At 42.8% G+C, this 24,252-nt stretch overlaps 1 protein-coding gene across 1 annotated transcript in view; it reads right to left on the reverse strand.

Annotated features, from left to right (window-relative positions):
• The window catches only part of CYFIP1 (cytoplasmic FMR1 interacting protein 1), a 108,693-nt gene that overhangs the window by 38,031 nt on the left and 46,410 nt on the right, over positions 1 to 24,252 (reverse strand). Inside the window, 10 exon segments of the mRNA XM_027554365.1 lie at positions 190 to 286; positions 1,666 to 1,822; positions 2,740 to 3,062; positions 3,064 to 3,263; positions 3,982 to 4,129; positions 5,425 to 5,591; positions 11,538 to 11,663; positions 12,533 to 12,655; positions 18,002 to 18,119; positions 23,964 to 24,055. Coding sequence (XP_027410166.1) covers positions 190 to 286; positions 1,666 to 1,822; positions 2,740 to 3,062; positions 3,064 to 3,263; positions 3,982 to 4,129; positions 5,425 to 5,591; positions 11,538 to 11,663; positions 12,533 to 12,655; positions 18,002 to 18,119; positions 23,964 to 24,055 — 1,551 coding nt within the window.

Here is a 24,252-nt window from a genome sequence, read left to right on the forward strand (position 1 = left end):
AAGACACCAACCATCCTGTGTGGATGCACAGAAAAAAGTACTGATAGAAGGGTGCATCCTAAAATGTTTATTTCAAAATTCATTCCATTGTTTAAACCTCTTTGTATTAAAAAGAAAAGTTTGCTTCCTCTAATATTCAGAGGAAAAGGGAAATTAAAGAAAGTCTGCTAAAAGTGCCTGGGCCCTTACCTCCGCCTCAATTTCATCATAGAGAAACTGCTTGTTGAACCTGGTGAGGGCGTAGTGGGCGCTATCATTGTATAGGTCCAGTGAATAGAGGACGTACCTGCAGAAGGGGAGACAGGTCAGCCCGGCTGCCCACACGGGCTTTCTTGGCTTTCACACCCTCCCCTCCACCAGCAATGTAACACTCACTGTTCTCCTTTCTCATGAGGAAAAATAATTTCTTACTTCAAATGCCAAATTTGGTTCCTGTGAGTGCCCTGACAAAACAGCCCCAGCAGGCAGGCTGGGCTTTTGGCAGGATACGCATGGTTCAGTCAACTCCCAGGGCACCTGGGAGGTCCATGACAGCCTCCTGCAACTTCATCTTCTCACTTACCACGTTTTAAAGATTTTCATGCCAATTTGCAATTTTTTAATAACCACAAGAATGAGTCACTTTCTTATTTTTAAGAATAAACTGTCTGACCTAATAAGAAAAACATACAAAGGTCCCGGGCCCCATAACGTACCAAGAGCAAATCTGGTGTGGCCAAAGCCCCTCTGACCCTGGATAAAAGGTGGTAGCTAGCACTCTGGAGAAGGCAATGGCAACCCACTCCAGTACTCTTGCCTGGAAAATCCCATGGACGGAGGAGCCTGGCAGGCTGCAGTCCATGGGTTCGCAAAGAGTCAGACACGACTGAGCGACTTCACTTTCACTTTTCACTTTCATGCATTGGAGAAGGAAATGGTAACCCACTCCAGTATTCCTGCCTTGAGAATCCCAGGGACGGGGTAGCCTGGTGGGCTGCTGTCTATGGGGTCGCACAGGGTCGGACACGACTGAAGCGACTTAGCAGCAGTAGCAGCAGCAGCAGTCTGCAGAGGTAAGGTCTCATTGAGAGCTTGAGGCACATGAGCAGCAGGCCCAACGCAGCCCTCAGAGAGCACACAGGTTCATCAAGACCTCACGCTGTGGATGCCACTGCTGCTGCAGAGGGAGGGAAGGCTGCTCTCCTGGTGTGCACAGGCCAGGAGGACAGGAAGGACGGCCAGGTGGGGACCCCATCTGCTCACCACACGAGACCCTGTTTGCAGTTACTTTCCCTCCATGGATTTCGTATTTTCTGACCCCTTCATAGTCTCTGACCCCCAGCCCTGACCCTGAGCCTCACACTAAACACTTCCTCTCCCAAATCCATCTGGGTCTGAGGCCATGCCACACTAGAGGTCAGGCTACCTCTCCCCTTGCCAAGTTCCCAGGACCTTGCAGGCACCTGGACACAGAGAACTTATTCATCAGTTTTACTGCTTGGGCACCAGATTTCAATCCAAAGCCAAGACACCTGTTCCTTGTATTGATCTCTGAAGTCTCACCCCAAGAATCATGACTTCAAATGAAGCAATGAGAACAATCGGCCCCTCCTCCACCTCCCAAACACCACCAAGGACTATAAACATTATGGACAGGAGGCTGGGACAGGCCTCCAGAACACTTACTCCATCATTGACGCTTCTTTGGTTTCCAAGATATGGTCTGTCAGGATCCAGGGCATGGACATCTCAATAGGGAATTGAATTCTTCTGCCCATTGTCAACTCCAGAAAGAACTCTCGGAACCACAACTGCGAAAGGTCACAGCACTGCTGGAGCGTCTCTTAAGGGATTCAAAAGACACCACATTAATCTTCTGTAACCAGAAAGGACTCCACAGGGCGAGGCAAGGGGGCACGTGCCAGGCTTTCAGCCCTGGGCCTTGGCGAGTGGACATGAGTATGTGCCTTGCACACAGTGTGGCCATAGACAAAGCCACTTGGATGTGCTGATTCTCATTCACCAACAGGAGAGTCAGCGTCCAGCACCACAAGCCCAGCAACACCCATCAACAGGACATGGTTAACACTGTGCACCTTCTGACAGTTTACTTGGGATACAGACACAGTACTGTATTCATACTTAGTACATGTCTATCTAATGCAAAACAGATTGGAAAAAAATGTTTCCGTCCTTTTATGAAGAGAAAAAGAAAAGCCTAACGATTACTATAAACCTATAGCACTTGCAGCCAAGATAGAGGCTTTGTACCCTGAATCACGGCTACAGCACAGAAATAAACATGTACAGCTCCATGAAGACCAAGGGCACCCACATGCACATGGTCACCCCAGGATGGCATGTGCAGTATGCACCTCAGCTCACCCGCTACTTTCTACACTTAGCCTGGGAGTGGTTTCTGGCATTTATCACCACCTGGATCTGAAGCCAGGTGACAGTTACACCGGCCTGAGTTGCTGACCCAGTGTAGGTTACAAAGACTTTGTATCCAGGTCACTGGGCCAGCCCCAGCCCGATGGGCCTCACCCTTCTAAGGGCCATGCCACATGGAGGAAGTCCCTGGCCAGCCATGCATTTAAAGCAACAGGCGAGGAAATGCCACGAGGGTTACAACATGTGTCACTGCCTGAGAGGACGAAGGGACCACAGCAGGGGCAGCCAGCCAGGCAGGAGCTTTCTAGACATTGTTAGTGGTGTTAGAATATGCTGGAGCAGACACTGGTCAGCAGTAGGTCTTACCACTGAAATTTATCAAGTGGGTGTAGAAGAATGACTCTCGATGAAACTTTTCTATGTCCAATATGGTGGGCCCCTCAAGGCTACTTCTCAAGGTTTTCTTGGAACCACTTTTGTCTGCAATGAGGGACTCTAGCATGGTTCTCACCATGTAAAGCTGTATTATCCAAGGAAACATTTGTAGGGGAGAAAATATACATGGCACATTAGTTACAACAAACACAGATAAACCACGAGAAGGGCTGCCCACTGACACTGCGCTGGCTCCTTGCAAGGGCAGCACCAATCCACACGGCCAAGTCGTTGCTGCTTGGGACAAAGAACTCAGAGCAGACCCTCATGTCATAAACGTCAACAAGAAAAACAAATGATGTCTTACCACCAAAGGTTAAAAGGGGCGGATAGACGTAGGACTGCCTCAGAAACGCGTTAACCACATGCAAGAGTCTTTCCGCGCCCACAGACTTGAGCTGCCTGAGCAGCTCGGCAGAGCTCAAGGACTCCACCATGGTGCGCACCAGGTACAGCTAAACACGGACAGACAGGAGAGCGTTAGTCACGGGGGCACGCGGATGAGCAGGGATGTGCACGCTGGCAGACGGGAGGGACAGGCCCCGGACGGCACCCTCACCCTCCGCCCAAGTACCCCAAGATTTTATACAGAGCCAGCAACACGCTCTGCTGGCAATTCTCTGAAAGGCTGACAGAAGAGATTCAAAAAGCCCACAGCACAGAGCTGACGAGAACAAAGTTCCAGACAGGAGGGGAAAAAGCAGAGGGCAATTAAATCAGATGTGAGGATCAGAGGAAAGCTGCTTGAAGGGGCAGGAGGGAGCTGAGTGTGCCAGGAGAAAGACCAGCAGTGAAAGCTGAAGACCAGGGATATAGCAAAGCTATGTTTTCAAATTTCCAAAAATTTTATCTTTAGGAATAATCATTTTTGAGACCCTACATAAAAAGTATAACCACACATTTAAACACCAGGAAACACAGTGTAAATATGGACACATAGACTTTCACCCACATTTTGGGAATAGGAGTTGATGCAGTCAAATTAAGTTCTGCATGCAAATGACCAAACCTGGGAATCATGGGGTGTCTATACCCTAGATTCGCTTGGACAAGCAATAAAGGAGCAAAAAAGACCCAGACTGTACTTGGCCACGGTGAGGTCGTTTCACTCCCAGCCTCCCACCACCTCCCCAGCTCACGGTCACCCTACTCAGTAGAGCAAGGAACGAGAACCTGGGTGCTGGAGGGTCCTACAGCGCGCCGCGGCACTTTAATGTCGAAGCCACTCTTTGGGTCCTTCTCGCCCCGCAGGGCTGGGTCGTTGAAGGGCTCATGCCCTGTCTCCCAGTCACACACAGTCTTCCTGATGGCCTGCAGGACACTAAACCACCAGTCAAGTTGTTAGGACAGGACAAAGTCTTGACATCCTCAGCACTTTTACAATCACAGTATCTCCTGACAACCCACAGCCAACTCTGACACCCTTGGGGGCAGTGGGAGGATGTGCTAATGAGACAGTTCAACGTTAAACTTTCAAAATAGACCATTTTCTTGGGGACGTTACCACCCTCAGAAAACCTAACGTGCTTGCATTTTGCATCAATTAGCCCAGAAGTGGTGTTTGATTTCTTAAATATTGAGTCACGCTAAGGGCAGCAAGAAGACAAACCCCAAACATCCACTCAGAGCTCAAACAACCTTCTCGAGACTTATCCCATTTTCTCATTTGAATATGGTCACCAACACAATCCTGGGGACGCTGTCCACACCTCATTTGGACATCTGGCTTCTGCCACTCCCAACAGGGCTCCACCATGTAGAGTTCCCCACAGGTGCCACATTCAGGGCAGACACACCCACATGCCCACTCTGGTCACTTTGAGCTAGACTACATGCACATTTCCCATACAGTAGTAGTGGGGCTCCCTGCAGCAATACTGAGGCTCAGTGAAAACATGAAAATTTTCACTAAGCCCTCCAGGTGAGAGAACAAAAACTAGGAAGCCTGACAGTGTAATAAGATCTTATTAGTGCTAAAGTCATACAAGACCAGGCAAAACTAATACAATATTGTAAAGTTTAAAAAAAAAAAAAAAAGACCAGGTGACAATTATATCACCTATAAAGCAACAAAACGAAAGTACTATCCATGTAAGCCCCTCTGAGCTTCATTTTATACAAATGTCTCTGAAAGATGACCTTATCTAAAATGCTAAACATTAACAGAAACCTAGCTTAAGTTTGCTGTAGGATCTCTGCAATACATATGAGGTTTATAACTAATTTGTAGGACAGGCCATATGAATAGAAGCAAAAACACTGAAGATAATAAACTTTAAAACGGGAGATGAGATGCTGAGCTGTGTGTCCCTACAGTCCTGGTAAGCAGAACTGTTGCACAGATTTTGAGACACACCCAGGTCTGAGATAACCAAACCCTTGTTCCTGGGTCTCCAGACTGCATAGATCTTTGTATCTGACTTATTGTGGGTTGTTCAGGTTAATAATTGGATCCATTACATTACATTTAGAGGAAATTCACCGAACAGGTGTCTGGAGGTTGAATATAAGTGTATTGAGCATATGTATAAAAATGTAACTCTACAGCTGTTCAAACCTAAGCTGATCCTTCCACTGTGGATGATTGTGTAGGGAGGTGTGTGCAGCAGGGCTGACCTCTGGATGACATTCTTCTTCTTCTTGATGGCCTGCCTGAGTGGCTCCCTGAGGGTGACCTGGGAGAAGTCCTGTAGCGCAGCGTAGACAGTGTGGCGGATGGCATGGTTGAACACACTCTCCATCCTGCCCATCAGCACCTGCAGGCCTTTGATCATGGCGATCACCTGCAGGAGGACACAGGACCTTCAGTGTGTGGAGGCTGGCAGGTGAGCCGGGCACATGCCAGGTGTCCGCCTCCCCTGAGCACAGGCCCTCGCCCCCGGCCTTCTGTTTTTCTACTGTACGCCTGCATCTGTCCCTGTTTCTGGGTCTGACCCCACCGGACTACAAGTACCTGAGGGCAGGGACATATCTGCTTGGCCTGGAGCTAACAGGAGCATTGGTAACTGACTCAAAACACCTCTCAATCTACTAGGGTACACCTCTCTTTGAAAGACTTCCAACAAAAAAGAAAAAGATTCAGGAAAGCAAATTTGTTATTATCTGGAAAAGAAAAAAGAAATTACAAGTATGTAACCCAAATCCCATCTGTTAACAATGGCACAGTAAATTGATCTGCATAGAAAGTCAGAAGAAAATGCAGTGAACTGCTTAAAGTTCATTTTTGTGATGGTACCAGAGACAGGATTCTGCCCTCATTTCACATGCCTGTTTTCTCTGTTTGCTTGCAGGATTTATATAATGAACCCAGGCTGCTTTTCTAATGAGGAAACAAAGGGAAATTTTCTATTTAAAAAAGCAAATTCTCCAAATGAAGTTGAACTGAATTCAAGCTCACAGCAATCTAAAGGAAATCTAATCCTAAAGGAAATCAACCCTGTATATTCACTGGAAGGACTGATGCTGAAGCTCCAATATTTTGCCACCTGATGCAAAGAGCTGATTCATTGGAAAAGACCCTCATGCTGGAAAAAGTTGAGGGCAAGAAAAGAAGGGGATGACAGAGGATGAGATGGTTGGATGGCATCACTGACTCAATGATATGAGTTTGAGGAAACTCAGGGAGATAGTGATGGACAGAGAAGCCTGGCATGCTACAATTCATGGGGTTGCAAAGAGTCAGACACGACTTAGTGACTGAACAACAGTAACAACATATTCAAACAATGGAATGTAGGAAAGGTGTGCTGAAAGGTAAATCTAGAGCTTTGGCCTAAATATAATAACAACAATACTCATCACTAATTTATAAAAAGATAAAAATAACCCCCCCAAAGTAGAAGGAAATTAATATCTAAAAGCAAAAATTAATGGAACAGAAAATAAGCATATACTAGAAAGTGATCAACTAAGAAAAAGCTGTTTTATAAACAAACAAATATTCAGGAAGACTGATCAAGGAAAAAAAAACAGACAAGCATTATGGATAAAGAGGGGACATTACCACACAATCCACAGATACTAAGAGATTATGAGACTGTATTGGAACAGGATAAACATACAGATTGACAGAACAGAATTAAGAGTCCAGAAATAAGTCCTTATATTTATAACCAATTTGCTCTCAACAAGGGTGTGAAACAATTCGACAGGAAAATACTGTCTTTTCAACAAACGTGCGTGCGCTGTCACGTCCGACTCTTTGCGACCCCGACAGATAACACTGAGGCACAACTAGACATCCTCACGCAAAAGAATCAAGCCGGACTCTCGTGTAGGAAAGGGTCATATCAGTAGGCTGGGATGAACAAGCCCGGCACATTCCCAGGAAGTCGGCCTGCGGCTGGCTCCTCGGAAACGACTCTAAGCCACTGGAATACTCAGCCCGAAGAATATGTGTCTGAGGCTTTGGGCCACTTCAATAGCAGTTTCACCAGATATTTTATGCTAACAATGTGATTTATAAGAAACAGCTGTTTTTCTTCTAGGTCTACAGTCTGAGTAGCTGAGTGCTATAGCAATTGTGCTACATGCCAACTGACCCTCAATAAAAACTCTGGACACCAAGGCTCAGGTGAGCTTCCTTGGTTGGCAACACTCTGCATCTGTGGTCACCCACCACTGCCAGGAGAAATAAACACATTCCCTGCAGCTCCAATAAGGAGGGGGACATCTGGAATTTGCACCTGGCTTCTCCTGGACTTAACCCAGTGTCTTTTCCCTTTGTTGATTTTAATCTATGTCATTTCTCTATAATAAATCATAACCTTGAACAGAACAGCTACTTAGTTCTATGTAGCTTAGTCTAGCAAATCTAGGCTAAGGGTGGTCTTGGGGACCTCTGATATAACACCCTATCTCACAGCATTAAAAAATTAACTCAAAATGGACCATATACATTTAAAAATCTGTAAGACAAAACAAACAAAAATAAACAAGACAAATCTTTGTGGCTTGGGTTAGGTGGTGATTTCTTAAGATATGACACTAAAAGCACAAGCAACCAAAGAAAAAAATTGAAAAACTGAACTGTATTAAAATGAAAGACTTTTATGCTTCAAAAGATCCCGTTAAGAAAGCAAAAAGTAAATGGGAGAAAATGCTGCAAATCATATGTCTGGTAAGAACTGGTACCTAGAATATATAAAGAACTCAATAATAAAAAGACAAATGATTCAATTAAAAAATGGGCAAAGAATCTGACAATTCTCCAAAAATATACAAACTGTCAACTGTGTCACTCAACTGTGTCAGACTCTTGCGACCTCATGGACTGTAGCCCATCCGGCTCCTCTGTCCATGGAATTCTCCAGGCAAGAATACTGGAGTGGGTTGTCATTTCCCCCTCTAGGGGATTTTCCTGACCCAGGGATCGATCCCAGGTCCCCTGCACTGGCAGATTCTCTACCACTGCACCACCTGGGGAGCCCACAAACTGTCAATAAGCACATGAAAATATGCTCAACAGCGTTAGTTGTTATAAAAATTCATATCAAAACCACAATGAGACACTACTTCACATCTAGTAGGATGGCCAGAATCAAGACAGACATCAGCAACTGGCAAGGAGTTGAGAAAGTGGACTCTCATGCACTGTTGGCAGGAATGTAAAGAAGTGTTGCCATTTTGCAAACTATCTGGTAGTTTCTCAAAACGTTAAAGGCAGAGATACCATATGACCCAGCAACTCTACTCCTAGATGTATTATCAAAAGGAAGGAAAACAAGTTCACACAAAAACCTACACACACAAGTTCATAGCAGCATTATTCATAAGTGAAAAGGTAGAACAACCCAAGTGTCTGTCAGCTAATATGGATAAATAAAATATGATATATACATACAATGGAATATTATTTGTCACGGAAAAGAATGAAACATTGATGATATATGTAGGAACCTTGAAAATATTATTAAGTGAAAGAAACCAATCACAATCACATATTGTATGAAATGCCCAGAATAAGCAAATCTACAGAGTCAGACCGCAGATTGTTAGCTGCCACGGGATAAAGGAAGGGGAAAATGAGAGGTGACTCCTAATGGGTATGAGTTTCTTTTTGAGACAACAAAAATGTTCCAAATTTGTTTGTGATTATACAATTCTGTGAGTATATCCCCCCAAAGCACTGAATTTTACACTTTAAATGGGTGAACTGTAGGTATATGGGAAAAAGCTGTTACCAAAAAAGATGAAAACTTATCATAAAAAATCTATGTCAAAAATAAGAAAATTTAGAAAGATGCTTAGAAAAATCTTTGAAAATACAACTTACCAAACCTGATACAAGTAACAGAAAATCTGAATACTTCTATATCTCACAAAGAAACTGAAAGTTTCAGAAGCCATCCCATACAGGAAAAGCTTCACAAGTAAATGCTGGAAACCATTTAAAGAAAAAATATCTTACACAAACCACTACAGACAACAGAAAAGACGGGAGTGTCATCAACCATTTCATGAAGCCAGAATCCAAAAATTAGAATGAAAGGTTGTCAAGGTGTGGGCTAAGCACAACCTCCTCCCTAAAAGCACCTGTGAAAGGGAGTATTGGTAGTTGGTGCAGGGAACCTCACAACAGAGACACCTGGACACGCTCAGCCAAACAACCAAGGTCAACACCAGCACTGAGGAATCAATAACACTGACAGCATGGGCCTTTGATGTGATGTTATGAAAATGGCATTTCAGCTCTGTGCTCCTCCTTTGCAAAAGCTACAACCCCAGTCTAATCATGAAAAACACATCAGATAAATTCCAGTTGAGGGCTATTCTAAAGACCAGCACTCCTCAAAACTGTCATGGTCATCACAAACAAGGAAAGTCTGAGACAGTGTCATGACCCAGAAGAATCAAAGGGTACATGATGACTACATGTGATCTGAGATCCTAGGATCAGAGGAAGAGTGTTATACAACAAGTGAGGATATGTGAAGAAAGCATGGTCTTTAGCTAATAATAATGTATTTACACTGGCTTATTAAAACATAACAATACTAAAATAAGATGTTAGTAATAAATGAAAAAGGGCATGGGGTATATGGGAATCCACTGTACTATCTTTGCAATTTTTCTGCAAATCTAAAAGTGTTTTAAAACCAAACATTAAAAGAAAAAAGTATTATTAAAAGCCACTCTTACTCATGAACTTCAATGCAAAAATCCATATAAAAATCTTAGCAACCTGTATCTTGCAATATATAAAAAGGATAAAATATCATGATCAAGTTGAGTTTATATCAGGAATGCAAGGCTAGCTTAATATTAAACCTGATCCAAAAAACCCTATCAACATAAATCTAGCACACTGATAGATAAAAGAATCATAAAACTATCTTAATGGATGAAAATTTTTTTATAAAACTGGCATCTATCCATGATAAAATCTCTTAGCAAATATGGAATAGAAGGCAATTTCCCTGATTTGAGGAAGGGTAGTTACAAGGAACCTATAACAAATACGTTGTATGGCGAAATGTTGAGAGCTTTCCCTTTGGGATGGGAAACAAGACATAAATGCCTGGAGTCTCCTTCTATTTAATGAGTAGGAATCCTACCCAGTCTGATTAAAAAAAAAAAAAAAAATAGAAGGGGGAGAAATAAGACTGTTATTATTTCCAGATGATATGATTATATAAGTAGAAAATACAGAATAATCTATGGACAATTCATTACAATTAATTAGTTGAGTTTAGACAAGTTGGTAGGTACAATGAAAACTGAAAAAAAAAAATTGATTTTAAACACCAGTGATAAACATTTAGAAAAAAATAAAATAAAGCCAACAAAAGATGTGCAACAGTTTTACAGATGAAAAGAGGTATTAGAGAATCTTAAGGAATGGACAGACATATCAGATTCATGAAAGATTTAATATTATAAATTTGTTAATTCTTCCAAAAATGGTCTATAGGTTTATTCAAACCCTTATAATAAATTTTAACAGGATTCACTGGGACATAAATAGATGGTTCTAAAATGTATATGAAAATGCAAAGGGTGAGAACAGCTAAGAATTCTTGAAGAGAGAAAGATGTACTTTACAAGACACACTTAACTACTGTAATTAAGACAGAGGGATTAGGAAAGGACAGACAGATTGACCAATGGATTGGAACATGAGCAGAAACACACCTGCCTGAGTATGGTTACCTGACGCACAACAGAGGTGGCAGGCAGAGCAGCTGGGAGGGTTGGAGGGGGTATTTCGGACCTAAATGTGAAAGGCAGAATAAGACATCCAGAAGACAATGTAGAAGACTATCTTCATGACCTTGGGGGTATGCAAAGATTTCTCAAACAAGGTAGGAAACGTACAGCTAAAAAACACACATCCAGAAACTAGATGGCACAGAAATTAAGACCTGCTCATCACAAGAGTCCTGAACATCATGCAGAGCTGGGGACCACACAGCTGTGAGTGGGGTTCCTCTCCCTCCAATATCCAGGTCTCAACTCGCTCCTCTTGTGTGTGCCACCAAAAAGCTGCTGAGGCTCCCAAGCTCTTCCCAGAACACGCCCTGATCTGGCTCAGGGGAGTGTCTATGCAGAGACCAGGAACCCACAACCTATTTTAATCTCTATTCTGACATTTGTGACAGATTCAAAGAGCCGCCCTACACAGACGCAACTGCATAAAACAAGTAGTTCATTCATGTTTTTGCCTTTCTTTGTAAAGCAAAGACAGTTTGAGGTCAGAATCAAAGGAGAAGAAAGCAGACAAGCCGTACCTCCACCAGGGCAAACTTCTCCTCACTGGTGTAGTTGTAGCGGGTGGCACGCTCATACTCCTCAGCATTGTCAGGGCAGTCCTTGTTAGAATACTTGTCCGTTGGGTGCACAAGTTTCCATGAATACTGGCGTGATCAAAAAAAGAGGGGCGACAGCCACAGTGAATGCAAAATGTTTACCTGCTGGTCTGACTTACAGGACTACTGCCAAAAGCTACCAAAGGTAAAAGGTCAGCCTTCTATTGTTCACTGAGTCTGAGAGTCACACACAGGCATGAGTGCTTGCATGCACACACGCACACACACAATGCATGCACACATGTGCACACGCACACTCCATATGCATGCACACACAGTCCATCTCCATAAAACTGCAAAACATTCTGGAAATGTGACTTCAGTCTCAAGTAATACATCAAAAACTTAAGAAATACATCAGGTAAAATGGTCTGGATATTTTATGTGGAATATCTAAGACTATAAGCACTTTATCACCATTTCTAAAAGAATTAGCCTTTCAAACAATCAAGTACCCATCCAAATATAAAAATCCTTGTCTGAGCAAAATAAACAATGAAACAGAAAAATCTTCTGACTTATGAGTATCCAAACCTTTTTATGCATCATAAACCACTTTACTAATCCTAAACAAAAGAAACTGATGGCTAGAAATACAGAGTGTTGTTTTTAAAAAAATGAGAAGTAAAAATCATCATAACAATACAAATGTAATTCTACCAATGTGTTTTAAAAGATAAGGACCTTTAATTCTAATATATGTAAATGAAATGTCCATTGAGCTATCTTAGAAACATTTAAATTAATATATACTCTTATTTCTAGTGCCAAAGATAAAAAGCTAATTTGTTTTTGATCCAATGGCCAAAGTTAAAGCAGAAAAAATACAGTTTAGTCGGTTTATTGACAAGTTTAGGAAGAAAAGCACTTCTAATTAACTAGGGGGTGCATTTCCAAATAAAAGTGAGAGGGCCCACCACTTCCATCACATGAGCACTCCACTGGGACAGCAGCTGAAGACCTTGAAGAGCCAAGTCAAAGAGCTTCCGGTATTCGGCATCCGTCTTCTGAGCCTCCTGGCGGCCTGAGCCCGTGACCACCTAGAGATAATAGAGCATTAAGAGGTCACCAGTGTCCAGGAAACCACTTATCAAACCCATTCTAGGAGCCTACTCCAAATGTACACTGGCAAAAGTAGTTCTAAAAAACTAGCTATTACTTTAGTTGTGCTAGGGAATTAATTATTTTAACAACTGATAAACAGAGCAAAGGAATCCAGCTCTGGAAGTAGCAAGGAGCTGAGGACCACCAGGCTGAGCCCTAGTCATGCCTCAAGACAGTGGATGCAGCTGTCCGTATCCCAGACAATCAGCTGGACCCCTCAGCAGACCTCAGCATGGCTGCCCAGGGACCAAGTGGGCCTGGAGAACGGGAGCTGTGTTTGCCGGGGCCTCTAATCTGGCAGTGTACAGGACACACAGGGGAAAGAGGTCATGGCAAATGACGGCACAGAAAGTGAGGGCGGACATAGGCATGAGAAGGGGGATGTTCATGTCAACCAACTGCAGCTTATACAACTTATTTGGAGACTGGGGCACAAAAACCTGGAAAAATAAATCATTGCTGATAATGAGCAAATAGGGTAAATGTGAACAAAGACCAGCTGTTTACTGTTGAGGAATACATACTTGGCTGTTTAGGTGTGATGGAATTATGGTTATGTTTTAAGAGGGTTCTTTATTTATTAGAGACGCGTGGGGAATATATTCAGAGGGAGTGCTATGTTATTTTGCAATTGCTTCACACTAACCTGGAGGAGTAACTGAAAAGGGGTAGGTGATGAAGCCTCGTGTGGCATCTGAGGAGTCATGACTGGTCTCTTCATTTGTGTGCTTGAAAATTTATGTAACGGAGAACTAAAACACAAATAATAAAAATGGAACCCTCCTACACTGTTGGTGGGAATGTAAGTTGGTGCAGTGACTATGGAAAACAGTATGGAGATTCCTTAAAAAAACTAAAAATAGACTTCCAAACGATCTAGCAATCCCACTCCTGGGCATATACTTGGACAAAACTGTAATTCAAAAAGATACATGCAGGGTACTTCCCTGGAAGTCCAGTGGTTGAGAGTCCGCACTTTCAATGCAGGCGGCACAGGTATAATCCCTGATCAGGGAAGATCCCACATGCCTCGCTGCATGGCAAAAAAAAGATACATGTACTCCTATGTTCACAGCAGCAGTATTCACAACAGCTAAAACATACAATTATACTACTCAGCCATAAAAAAGAACACAATGCCATTTGCATCAACATGATGCAACTAGAGGTTATCATACTAGTGAATTAAGTCAAACAGAGAAAGACAAACACCATATGATACACTTATATGTGGAATCTAAAATACGGCACAAATGAACCTATCTACAAAACAGAAACAGGCTCTCAGACACAGAGAACAGATCTGTGATGGCCCAAGCGGGAGGTGGGTGGGCCTGGGAGTTTGGGATTAGCACGTGTAAGCTATTATTTATAGGATGGATGAACAACAAGGTCCTACTGTATAGCACAGGGAACTATATTCAACATCAAGTAATAAACCATAATGGAAAAGAATATTAAAAAAGGAATGTCTATATGTGTATAACTGAGTCACTTTGCAGTACAGCAGAGATTGGCACAGCATTGTAAATCAACTATACTTCAATTAAAAGAAGCAAGTGTGGTACTGGCATAAGGACAGACATAAAGGTCAATGGTACAGAACTGAGAGTCCAAAAATGAAGCCTCAGGATTATAATCAATTGATTCTCCTCCACCTAATTATTGAGATATTAGCATCCACCTACAATGCGGAGGACCCGGGTTCGATGGCATGGAAACCCATTCCAGTATTCTTGCCTGGAGAATTCCATGGACAGAGGAACCCAATGGACTACAGTCCATGGGGTCACAAAAAGTCAGATATGATTAAGCGACTGAGACAAGTGCATATCCTGTGAAATGACTACACAATAAGTTAACATCTACCAACTCACAGTTACAATTTTTTTTTCCCTGTGATGAGAACTTTCAGGATTTACTCTCCAAGGAACTTTCAAATATATAATACTGTACTATTTAACTAGAGTCACCATGCTGCATATTACAGCCCCATAAATTATTTATCTTATAACTGAAAGTTTGTACCTTTTGGCCGTCTTTTCTCACTTCTTTTACCTCTTGCCTCAGGCAACCACCAATCTGTTCTCCGTATTCATGAGTTTAGTTTTTCAGATGCCACATAAAAGTGATATCATACAGTATTTTTCTGTCTGACTTATTCACTTAGTGTAATCCCCTTAAGGGCCATCTATGTTGTCACAAATGGCAGGATTTCCTTATTTTGTATGACTGAATAATGTTCCATTGTGTAATATATATCACATTTTCTTTATTCATTCATTTATCTGTAGACACTTAGGCTGTTTCTTTGGTTTGAGTATCATAAATAATGTTGCAATGAACACAGAAGTGGTACAGTCAATTGATTTTTGATGAAGGTGCCTTCAGTGGAGAAAGAATAGTCTTTAAAAAACAATACTGGCAAAACTGGATATCCACATACAAAAGAATGAACTTGAACCCTTAAATTATATCATATTTAAAAAGTAACTTAAAACGGATCATAGACCTAAATATAAGAGCTAAAACTTTTACAAAACTCTTAGAAGAAAACAAGAGGTAAATCTTTGTGACTTGGGTTAGGCAACGGTGTCTTCATTACGACCAAAAGCACAAACAACCAAAGAAAAAATAGATAAAAGTGGACTACACTAGGGCTTTCCTGGTGGCTCAGCACTAAGGAGTCTGCCTGCCAATGCAGGGGACAGGAGTTTGATCCCTCGGCCAGGAGGATCCCACATGCCATAGAGCAACTAAGCCCGTGCACCATAATTTCTGAGCTTGTGCTGTAGCGCCTGGGAGCCACGGCTACAGAGCCACGTGCCAAAACTACTGCAGCCTGCGTGCCCTGGCTTCTGTGCTCCACAACAAGGGAGCTCACCACAATGAGGGTGGCAGACTTGAGAGAAGCCCCGCCTGCCACAGCTAGAGAAAAAGCCTGGACAGCAATGAAGACCCAGCACAGCCAAAAGCAAATAAATAAAACAAACTGGACCACATCAAAAATAAAAAAGTGTGCTTCAAAGAACATCACTGAGACAGCAAAAAGACAGAAGAACAGCAAAAAGACAGGAGATAGAACTCCAAAAGAACAGAAGAAAATATATGAAAATCACATAACAGATAACAGAATATAAGAACTCAATAGTAAAGAAAAAAGAAAAAGGTAATGCAATTTAAAAATGGGCAAATACTTCAAGAGACATTTTTTTTAAATGGCCAACGAGTACATGGAAAAATACTCAGTTTCATTAGCCATTAAGGATATAAATCCAAACCACAACCAGGTACCACTTCACATTAACTAGGATGGTTAGAATAAAAAAAAAACAGAAACAAGGGCTGGCGAGGATGCAGAGAAATCAGAGTCCTCATGGACTGCTGGCAAGAATGTAAAATAGTGCAGCTGCTTTGAAAACAGCTTGGCAGTTCCTCAAAATGTTCAACACGGAGTACCATATGACTCAGCAGTTCCATTCCTAGATATCTACCTAAGAGAACTGAAAACTCACGTCCACACACTTGTACACGGATGTTCATAGCAGCATTATTCATAATGAACCAACAAAATGTGGTGTGTCCAAGCAACACAGTATTATTCTGACATAAAATTATTTTAAATATTATAAGCCATAAAATTATTGATACAGGCTATAACATGGATGAACCTTCCAGTAGGTAAATCCATAGATAGAAAGTAGACTGCCAAGTGCCAGAAGGAAGGGGAATGGGGAGTGCCTACTAATGGGTGCAGAGTTGCTCTGGGGATGTTGACAGTGTTCAACAAGTCTGTGGTGACAGTCACACAACTCACTAAATATACTAAAAATCTTTGAACTGTATAATTTAAATGGGTGAATTGTCTGATATGTGTATTATGTCCTCATAAATCTGTTTAAAAATAAACTGAGCAAAGCTTTCAAAGGTAGGTCTCTTTTCTCTTATTAAAACCATTCTCTGATTATAAGGACACTATGGCAGAACTCAGAAGGCAGACAGGAACCATGCATGCTGTGAAATGCTCCTATTTGGAAAGGCAGACATTAGCTCTCCGTGCTGTTTGAAAGCTCCTCATGAACTCAGTTTACAAGTACATGAAGAAGTCCAGGGGGCTGGCCCCTGTCTCTACTCGGTCGGCCACCCACCTGTGGTCTGCAAGGAGGTAACAGGCCCTGGGGGTTTGGGCTCTCTTTCAGTCATTTTGGTTACATACTGACTAGTGCTTGTGGCTGAGAGATGCAGTGCTCATTGTCTGCAATGGGCAGAACAGCGCACAGAGTTCTTCCTCCAAACGTAATGGTCCTCCTGGGAACCCCAAGGTACTACAACCTCAAAAACCAGACCTATATATGTTGCCCCAAGTCCCTAGGTCCCTCTAGACCATTTCCAGCACCCATCCATGCCACTGACCACTGCTCTGACCCTGACCTTGGTGTCTCGTCTGCTGCTGCTGCTGCTGCTGCTAAGTCGCTTCAGTCGTGTCCGACTCTGTGCAACCCCATAGACGGCAGCCCACCAGGCTCCCCCATCCCTGGGATTCTCCAGGCAAGAACACTGGACTGGGTTGCCATTTCCTTCTCCAATGCATGAAAGTCTAGGATGTGAGAAATGACCCTCCCATTGCTGCTTTTCCTCTCTTAGACCCCTGACCCACCGACCCCATGTGAGTAACGCTGGCTTGGAGCCAGGCACGCAGCAGGTATGGGCAATGTGACTGGCCCAAACAAGGACACAGAAAACCCAGCTGCAAAGCCAGAAGGAAGTAACAAGGCCCGTGGCCCAAGAGAGAGCACTACCTCCTACACCCTTCTTCAGGCCTTTTTCTGGGCACTTGATGTATCTTCCCATCAACTTGGAAGCTCTTGTACTTCCTCCCTCTAGACAGGAAAGGGCACAAGTCAAAACCACCCCTTCTGCTCCTGATGTCTTCTACTCTCCTCTCCTTTCTCCTAGCAGTTTGGAACAATGCAACTAGACTAGAAAATGCACTTAATTCATGGTCTCAACTCAGTCATTTTTTGGGGATCACTGCTAATATTTTTCCCAAAAAAAAGAAGATGCTTTTTGTACAGCGGAACAGATCTAAACAAACTCCATTATATCATATCTGCACTGCCTCATCCGTTATAATGAGAGCTTGTTAAGTACACAGTACTTAAACTATGCTTCTCAAAGTAAATGAAGGGTGTAAAATTCAAAGTAAATTTGGGTGCAGAGAATACAAGGACCACATCAGACATGGTGTTGCCAGGTGTGCACTGCAGGCAGAAGCCACTCACCTCGCTATTGCTGTAGCGTGCCAGCTCCGAGATGAAGCGCATATGGTCCTCCCGAATCTGGACCATCTGCTCGCAGATGTTGTACTGTGGGCTGCTGCTGGAGGACGTGCAGGTCCATCTGGGGGTGAAGGGGAAACGTGCATGACCTGAGGGACACCTGGCCAAGCATACGTGCAAGGCAGGCCCACTCCCAGCCCAGCAGGCCCACTGCAGCCGAGGTCGAGGTGCAGAGCAAATGTGGCATTCTCTGCATGGTAACAGCTGGGTCTGCCTCAGCTCCGTGTCGGGTCTGTGTCTACCTTCTCATATCTGTATTCTAGAAAAGGAACTGTTAATTTCTCCTTAATCAGTAAACTACTTTCCACAAAGCTGAGAGTTGCTGGATTCAAGATACTGCATAACCTTTCCAGAGCCCCTTGACACATTACTGCACAGTTGGCAGGAACTAGTATTTCCTTATTATTCACATGTGAAAATATAAACTATAGTACAAAACAAGTCAGCCAAAGACTCGGGAACAAAAGTTATCTTTGATGGGAGAGTTGAAACTGACATAACTTGGAAATTAGACAGTGTTGCCATAACTAACTACGTGTACAACACGCCATTTCAGCAGCAAACAGATATAGTCAAGAGAGTGGGGAAAAAGGGTATCAAAACTTAAATTGGAAAAAAAAAAGGATTAAATCTGTTGGCATTCTTGGGCAGAAAGCATGGGTCTTCGGGCTCAGAGCAGTTCCCTTGGTTTCCTCACATTCAGCACCAACTTGCACCATGTTTCTAACAAGTTCGCCCCTCTGCCAGAAGGAAAGGATGCAGATTACCAATTTTCAAGATGATCAGTACACTATCTCAAGCAGCATCACTTTTAACTTTGATTCCACTATAAGATGGCATGATGATCACAGAGGCACTGGCCAAGGCAGCTCCTTGAGTCTACAGCATGCACACAAGGCCAGGCCCTGCACCAGGGTCCACTCTCAACACACTGGCCTTCCCTGCAGGCCCCAGACAGCATGTCCCCCTCAGGAGAGGCATATGTGTTACCAGATTTAATGGCAGATGTGTTAGGAAATAAGCTGGCACAAGAGCCAGATGCCAACATCTGCCACTTGCACCAACCCCCAGGGGCCAGACACAGGTACTAGACTGCTGGGCTGAGCTCTTAGAGCTGACTGCTACAGGTTTAGGCATCTGCCTCAGTGGCTATGAAACACAGAAATTAACTGGTAATAATGGCCAATGACTTACACAAATCCCTGTGACTTTTAGTGACTTTACACTTACACTAAAAACAAAGTATGCAAAACTCCTTGCTTCCTGACTCTTTTATTGATTTCACCATTACTTATGCTATACAGATGATTGAGTTTGTTACAGCAGGAGGTGTACGCTGCTAACTTGTATTTAGGCATTTCTATTTATACCATGGAAATCAGTACACCCTCCAATCAGAGCTCAAGTCGATGCTGAAATGAAGAGAGGGTTCAGTTTAGTGAATGTGATTTTGAGGAAGGTCATCACATATCAGATTTAATGACAGATGTATTAGGAAATAAGCTGGCACAGAGGCTGGCAAGCTGCATACAGCACAGACCCAACGTGACCAGTTTTTATGTGCCCCCGAGCCACATAAATGGTTTTTACAGATTTAAAGAGTAATTAAAAAAAAAGTAAAAAATAAGAATATGTGACATATGTGGCTAGAAAGACATAATATGTTTATAAATTGGCCTTCACAGAAAAAGACTGCTAACCTCTGAGTAGCCAGATTGAGGTACAACTGTATTTTTCAAAACCATGGCTGAATGGAGACCATGGATCTGGCAAAAGTCAACAGAAGCATCCTATGAGACTCAAGTGACTATGTGAAAGGTGCATTAAAAAGAATTACGTATTTACTATCACTTGTAACCATAAGCTGCAGATTCTTTATAACAGGGATTGGTCAACTGTCTTAGCACAGGCCCAGAAAGTAAGCACTTTAAAATTTGGAGGCTACACTGCCTCTGTCACATCAGCCGTAGAGCCATTATCTTAAGAAAAAAAAACAAAAACAAAAAACCACCTCTTTAAAAATGTAAAGACCATTCTCAACAACTAAGACCTTGCAAAAATAAGCCTGGTCAGGTTCTGACCCTCGGGTGATAGTTCTATAACCTCTGTAAGTTGCATACAAACATCCAGCCCCTTCCCAGCAGACTGGTTGTTCAGCTTTTATCAGCACCCAGACAATTTTATACTTCCATATATGTGACCAACACTGTCTAACAGAACTCTTTGGGATGATGAAAAAGTTCTATATCTGTGCTGACCAAAACAGTAGACCCTATCTATTCAGATCAGATCAGTTGCTCAGTCATGTCCGACTCTTTGTGACTCCATGAATCGCAGCACGCCAGGCATCTCTGTCCATCACCAACTCCCGGAGTTCACTGAGACTCATGTCCATCGAGTCAGTGATGCCATCCAGCCATCTCATCCTCTGTCGTCCCCTTTTCCTCTTGCTCCCAATCCCTCCCACCATCAGAGTCTTTTCCAATGAGTCGACTCTTCGCATGAGGTGGCCAAAGTACTGGAGTTTCAGCTTAGCATCATTCCTTCCAAAGAAATCCCAGGGCTAATCTCCTTCAGAATGGACTGGTTGGATCTCCTTGCAGTCCAAGGGACTCTCAAGAGTCTTCTCCAACACCCCAGTTCAAAAGCATCAATTCTTCGGCACTCAGCCTTCTTCACATTCCAACTCTCACATCCATACATGACCACTGGAAAAACCATAGCCTTGACTAGACGAACCTTTGTTGGCAAAGTAATGTCTCTGCTTTTGAATATGCTATCTAGGTTGGTCATAACTTGCTTTCCAAGGAGTAAATGTCTTTTAATTTCATGGCTGCAGTCACCATCTGTAGTGATTTTGGAGCCCAGAAAAATAAAGTCTGACACTGTTTCCACTGTTTCCCCATCTATTTCCTATGAAGTGATGGGACCAGATGCCATGATCTTTGTTTTTTGAATGTTGAGCTTTAAGCCAACTTTTTCACTCTCCACTTTCACTTTCACCAAGAGGCTTTTGAGTTCCTCTTCACTTTCTGCCATAAGGGTGGTGTCATCTGCATATCTGAGGTTATTGATATTTCTCCCGGCAATCTTGATTCCAGCTTGTGCTTCTTCCAGCCCAGCATTTCTCATGATGTACTCTGCATATAAGTTAAATAAGCAGGGTGACAATATACAGCCTTGACGAACTCCTTTTCCTATTTGGAACCAGTCTGTTGTTCCATGTCCAGTTCTAACTGTTGCTTCCTGACCTGCATACAGATTTCTCAAGAGGCAGGTCAGGTAGTCTGGTGTTCCCATCTCTTTCAGAATTTTCCACAGTTCATTGTGAGCCACACAGTCAAAGGCTTTGGCATAGTCAATAAAGCAGAAATAGATGCTTTTCTGGAACTCTCTTGCTTTTTCCATGATCCAGCAGATGTTGGCAATTTGATCTCTGGTTCCTCTGCCTTCTCTAAAACCAGCTTGAACATCAGGAAGTTCACAGTTCACATATTGCTGAAGCCTGGCTTGGAGAATTTTGAGCATTACTTTACTAGCGTGTGAGATGAGTGCAATTGTGCGGTAGTTTGAGCATTCTTTGGCATTGCATTTCTTTGGGACTGGAATGAAAACTGACCTTTTCCAGTCTGATGGCCACTGCTGAGTTTTCCAAATTTGCTGGCATATTGAGAGCAGCACTTTCACAGCATCATCTTTCAGGATTTGAAATAGCTCAACTGGAATTCCATCACCTCCACCAGATTCGTTCGTAGTGATGCTTTCTAAGGCCCACTTGACTTCACATTCCAGGATGTCTGGCTCTAGGTCAGTGATCATACCATCGTGATTATCTGGGTCGTGAAGATCTTTTTTGTACAGTTCTTCTGTGTATTCTTGCCACCTCTTCTTAATATCTTCTGCTTCTGTTAGGTCCACACCATTTCTGTCCTTTATCAAGCCCATCTTTGCATGAAATGTTCCCTTGGTGTCTGTGATTTTCTTGAAGAGATCTCTAGTCTTTCCCATTCTGTTGTTTTCCTCTATTTCTTTGCATTGATCGCTGAAGAAGGCTTTCTTATCTCTTCTTGCTATTCTTTGGAACTCTGCATTCAGATGTTTATATCTTTCCTTTTCTCCTTTTCTTTTCGCTTCTCTTCTTTTCACAGCTATTTGTAAGGCCTCCCCAGGCAGCCATTTTGCCTTTTTGCATTTCTTTTCCATGGGGATGGTCTTGATCCCTGTCTCCTGTACAGTGTCACGAACCTCATTCCATAGTTCATCAGGCACTCTATCTATCGGATCTAGGCCCTTAAATCTATTTCTCACTTCCACTCTATAATCGTAAGGGATTTGATTTAGGTCATACCTGAATGGTCTAGTGGTTTTCCCTACTTTCTTCAATTTAAGTCTGAATTTGCCAATAAGGAGTTCATGGTCTGAGCCACAGTCAGCTCCTGGTCTTGTTTTTGCTGACTGTATAGAGCTTCTCCATCTTTGGCTGCAAAGAATATAATCAATCTGATTTCGGTGTTGACCATCTGGTGATGTCCATGTATAGAGTCTTCTCTTGTGTTGTTGGAAGAGGGTGTTTGTTATGATCAGTGCATTTTCTTGGCCAAACTCTATTAGTCTTTGCCCTGCTTCATTCCATATTCCAAGGCCAAATTTGCCTGTTACTCCAGGTGTTTCTTGACTTCCTACCTTTGCATGCCAGTCCCCTATAATGAAAAGGACATCTTTTTTGGGTGTTAGTTCTAAAAGGTCTTGTAGGTCTTCATAGAACCGTTCAACTTCAGCTTCTTCAGCATTACTGGTTGGGGCATAGACTTGGATTACTGTGATATTGAATGGTTTGCCTTGGAAACGAACAGAGATCATTCTGTCGTTTTTGAGATTGCATCCAAGGACTGCATTTTGGACTCTTTTGTTGACCATGATGGCCACTCCATTTCTTCTGAGGGATTCCTGCCTGCAGTAGTAGATATAATGGTCATTGAGTTAAATTCACCCATTCCAGTCCATTTCAGTTCGCTGATTCCTAGAATGTTGACATTCACTCTTGTCATCTCGTTTGACCACTTCCAATTTGCCTTGATTCATGGACCTGACATTCCAGGTTCCTATGCAATATTGCTCTTTACAGCATCGGATCTTGCTTCTATCACCAGTCACATCCACAGCTGGGTATTCTTTTTGCTTTGGGTCCATCCCTTCATTCTTTTTGGAGTTATTTCTCCACTGATCTCCAGTAGCAAATTGGGCACCTTCTGTCCTGGGGAGTTTCTCTTTCAGTATTGTATCATTTTGCCTTTTCATATTGTTAATGGGGTTCTCAAGGCAAGAATATTGAAGTGGTTTGCCATTCCCTTCTCCAGTGGACCACATTCTGTCAGATCTCTCCAACATGACCCACCCATCTTGGGTTGCCCCATGGGCATGGCTTAGTTTCATTGAGTTAGACAAGGCTGTGGTCCTAGTGTGATTAGATTGACTAGTTTTCTGTGAGTATGGTTTCAGTGTGTTTGCCCTCTGATGCCCTCTTGCAACACCTACCATCTTACTTGGGTTTCTCTTACCTTGGGCGTGCGGTATCTCTTCACGGCTGCTCCAGCAAAGCGCAGCCATTGCTCCTTACCTTGGACGAGGGGTATCTCCTCACCGCCACCTTTCCTGACCTTCAATGTGGGATAGCTCCTCTAGGACCCTATCTATTAGATATCTGAAATGTGGCCATTCTACTAAGAAAATAAATTGCACTTATAAATGAATTTAAATGTAAACATCTACACATGGAATAGACTACCATATCAGGATTTGATTGAAAATGTCAAAGGTGGCGTCTCTGGATAGGTAAGCAGCCTGTCAGGAACCACAGTGAGAACACTGAACAATGCTCTGACCGGGCAACTCACTCTCTGCCTACCGAGATTTATTTTCCTCATAGTGGGCGCTGGTCTTGATGTATCTTGCCAGTTCTATTTGCATGTCTCCAAATAGCGGAACCACCTGGAGCTGCTGTATTCAAAGAATAAAAATAAAAAACCCAGGGTCATTATGTATTGTATTTAGTCACCAAATACAATCTAAGAAGAATGAGGAATGCTAATAATTACTGAAGGCTGAATGCTATTTCTGCAAATTACTTACTGTAAAAAAGTTGTAAACAACTTCTACATTCACTTAAAGAACGAATTCAAACATTAAAATTAACC

Source organism: Bos indicus x Bos taurus, chromosome 2, assembly GCF_003369695.1.
Source record: "Bos indicus x Bos taurus breed Angus x Brahman F1 hybrid chromosome 2, Bos_hybrid_MaternalHap_v2.0, whole genome shotgun sequence".
Lineage (NCBI taxonomy): Eukaryota > Metazoa > Chordata > Mammalia > Artiodactyla > Bovidae > Bos > Bos indicus x Bos taurus.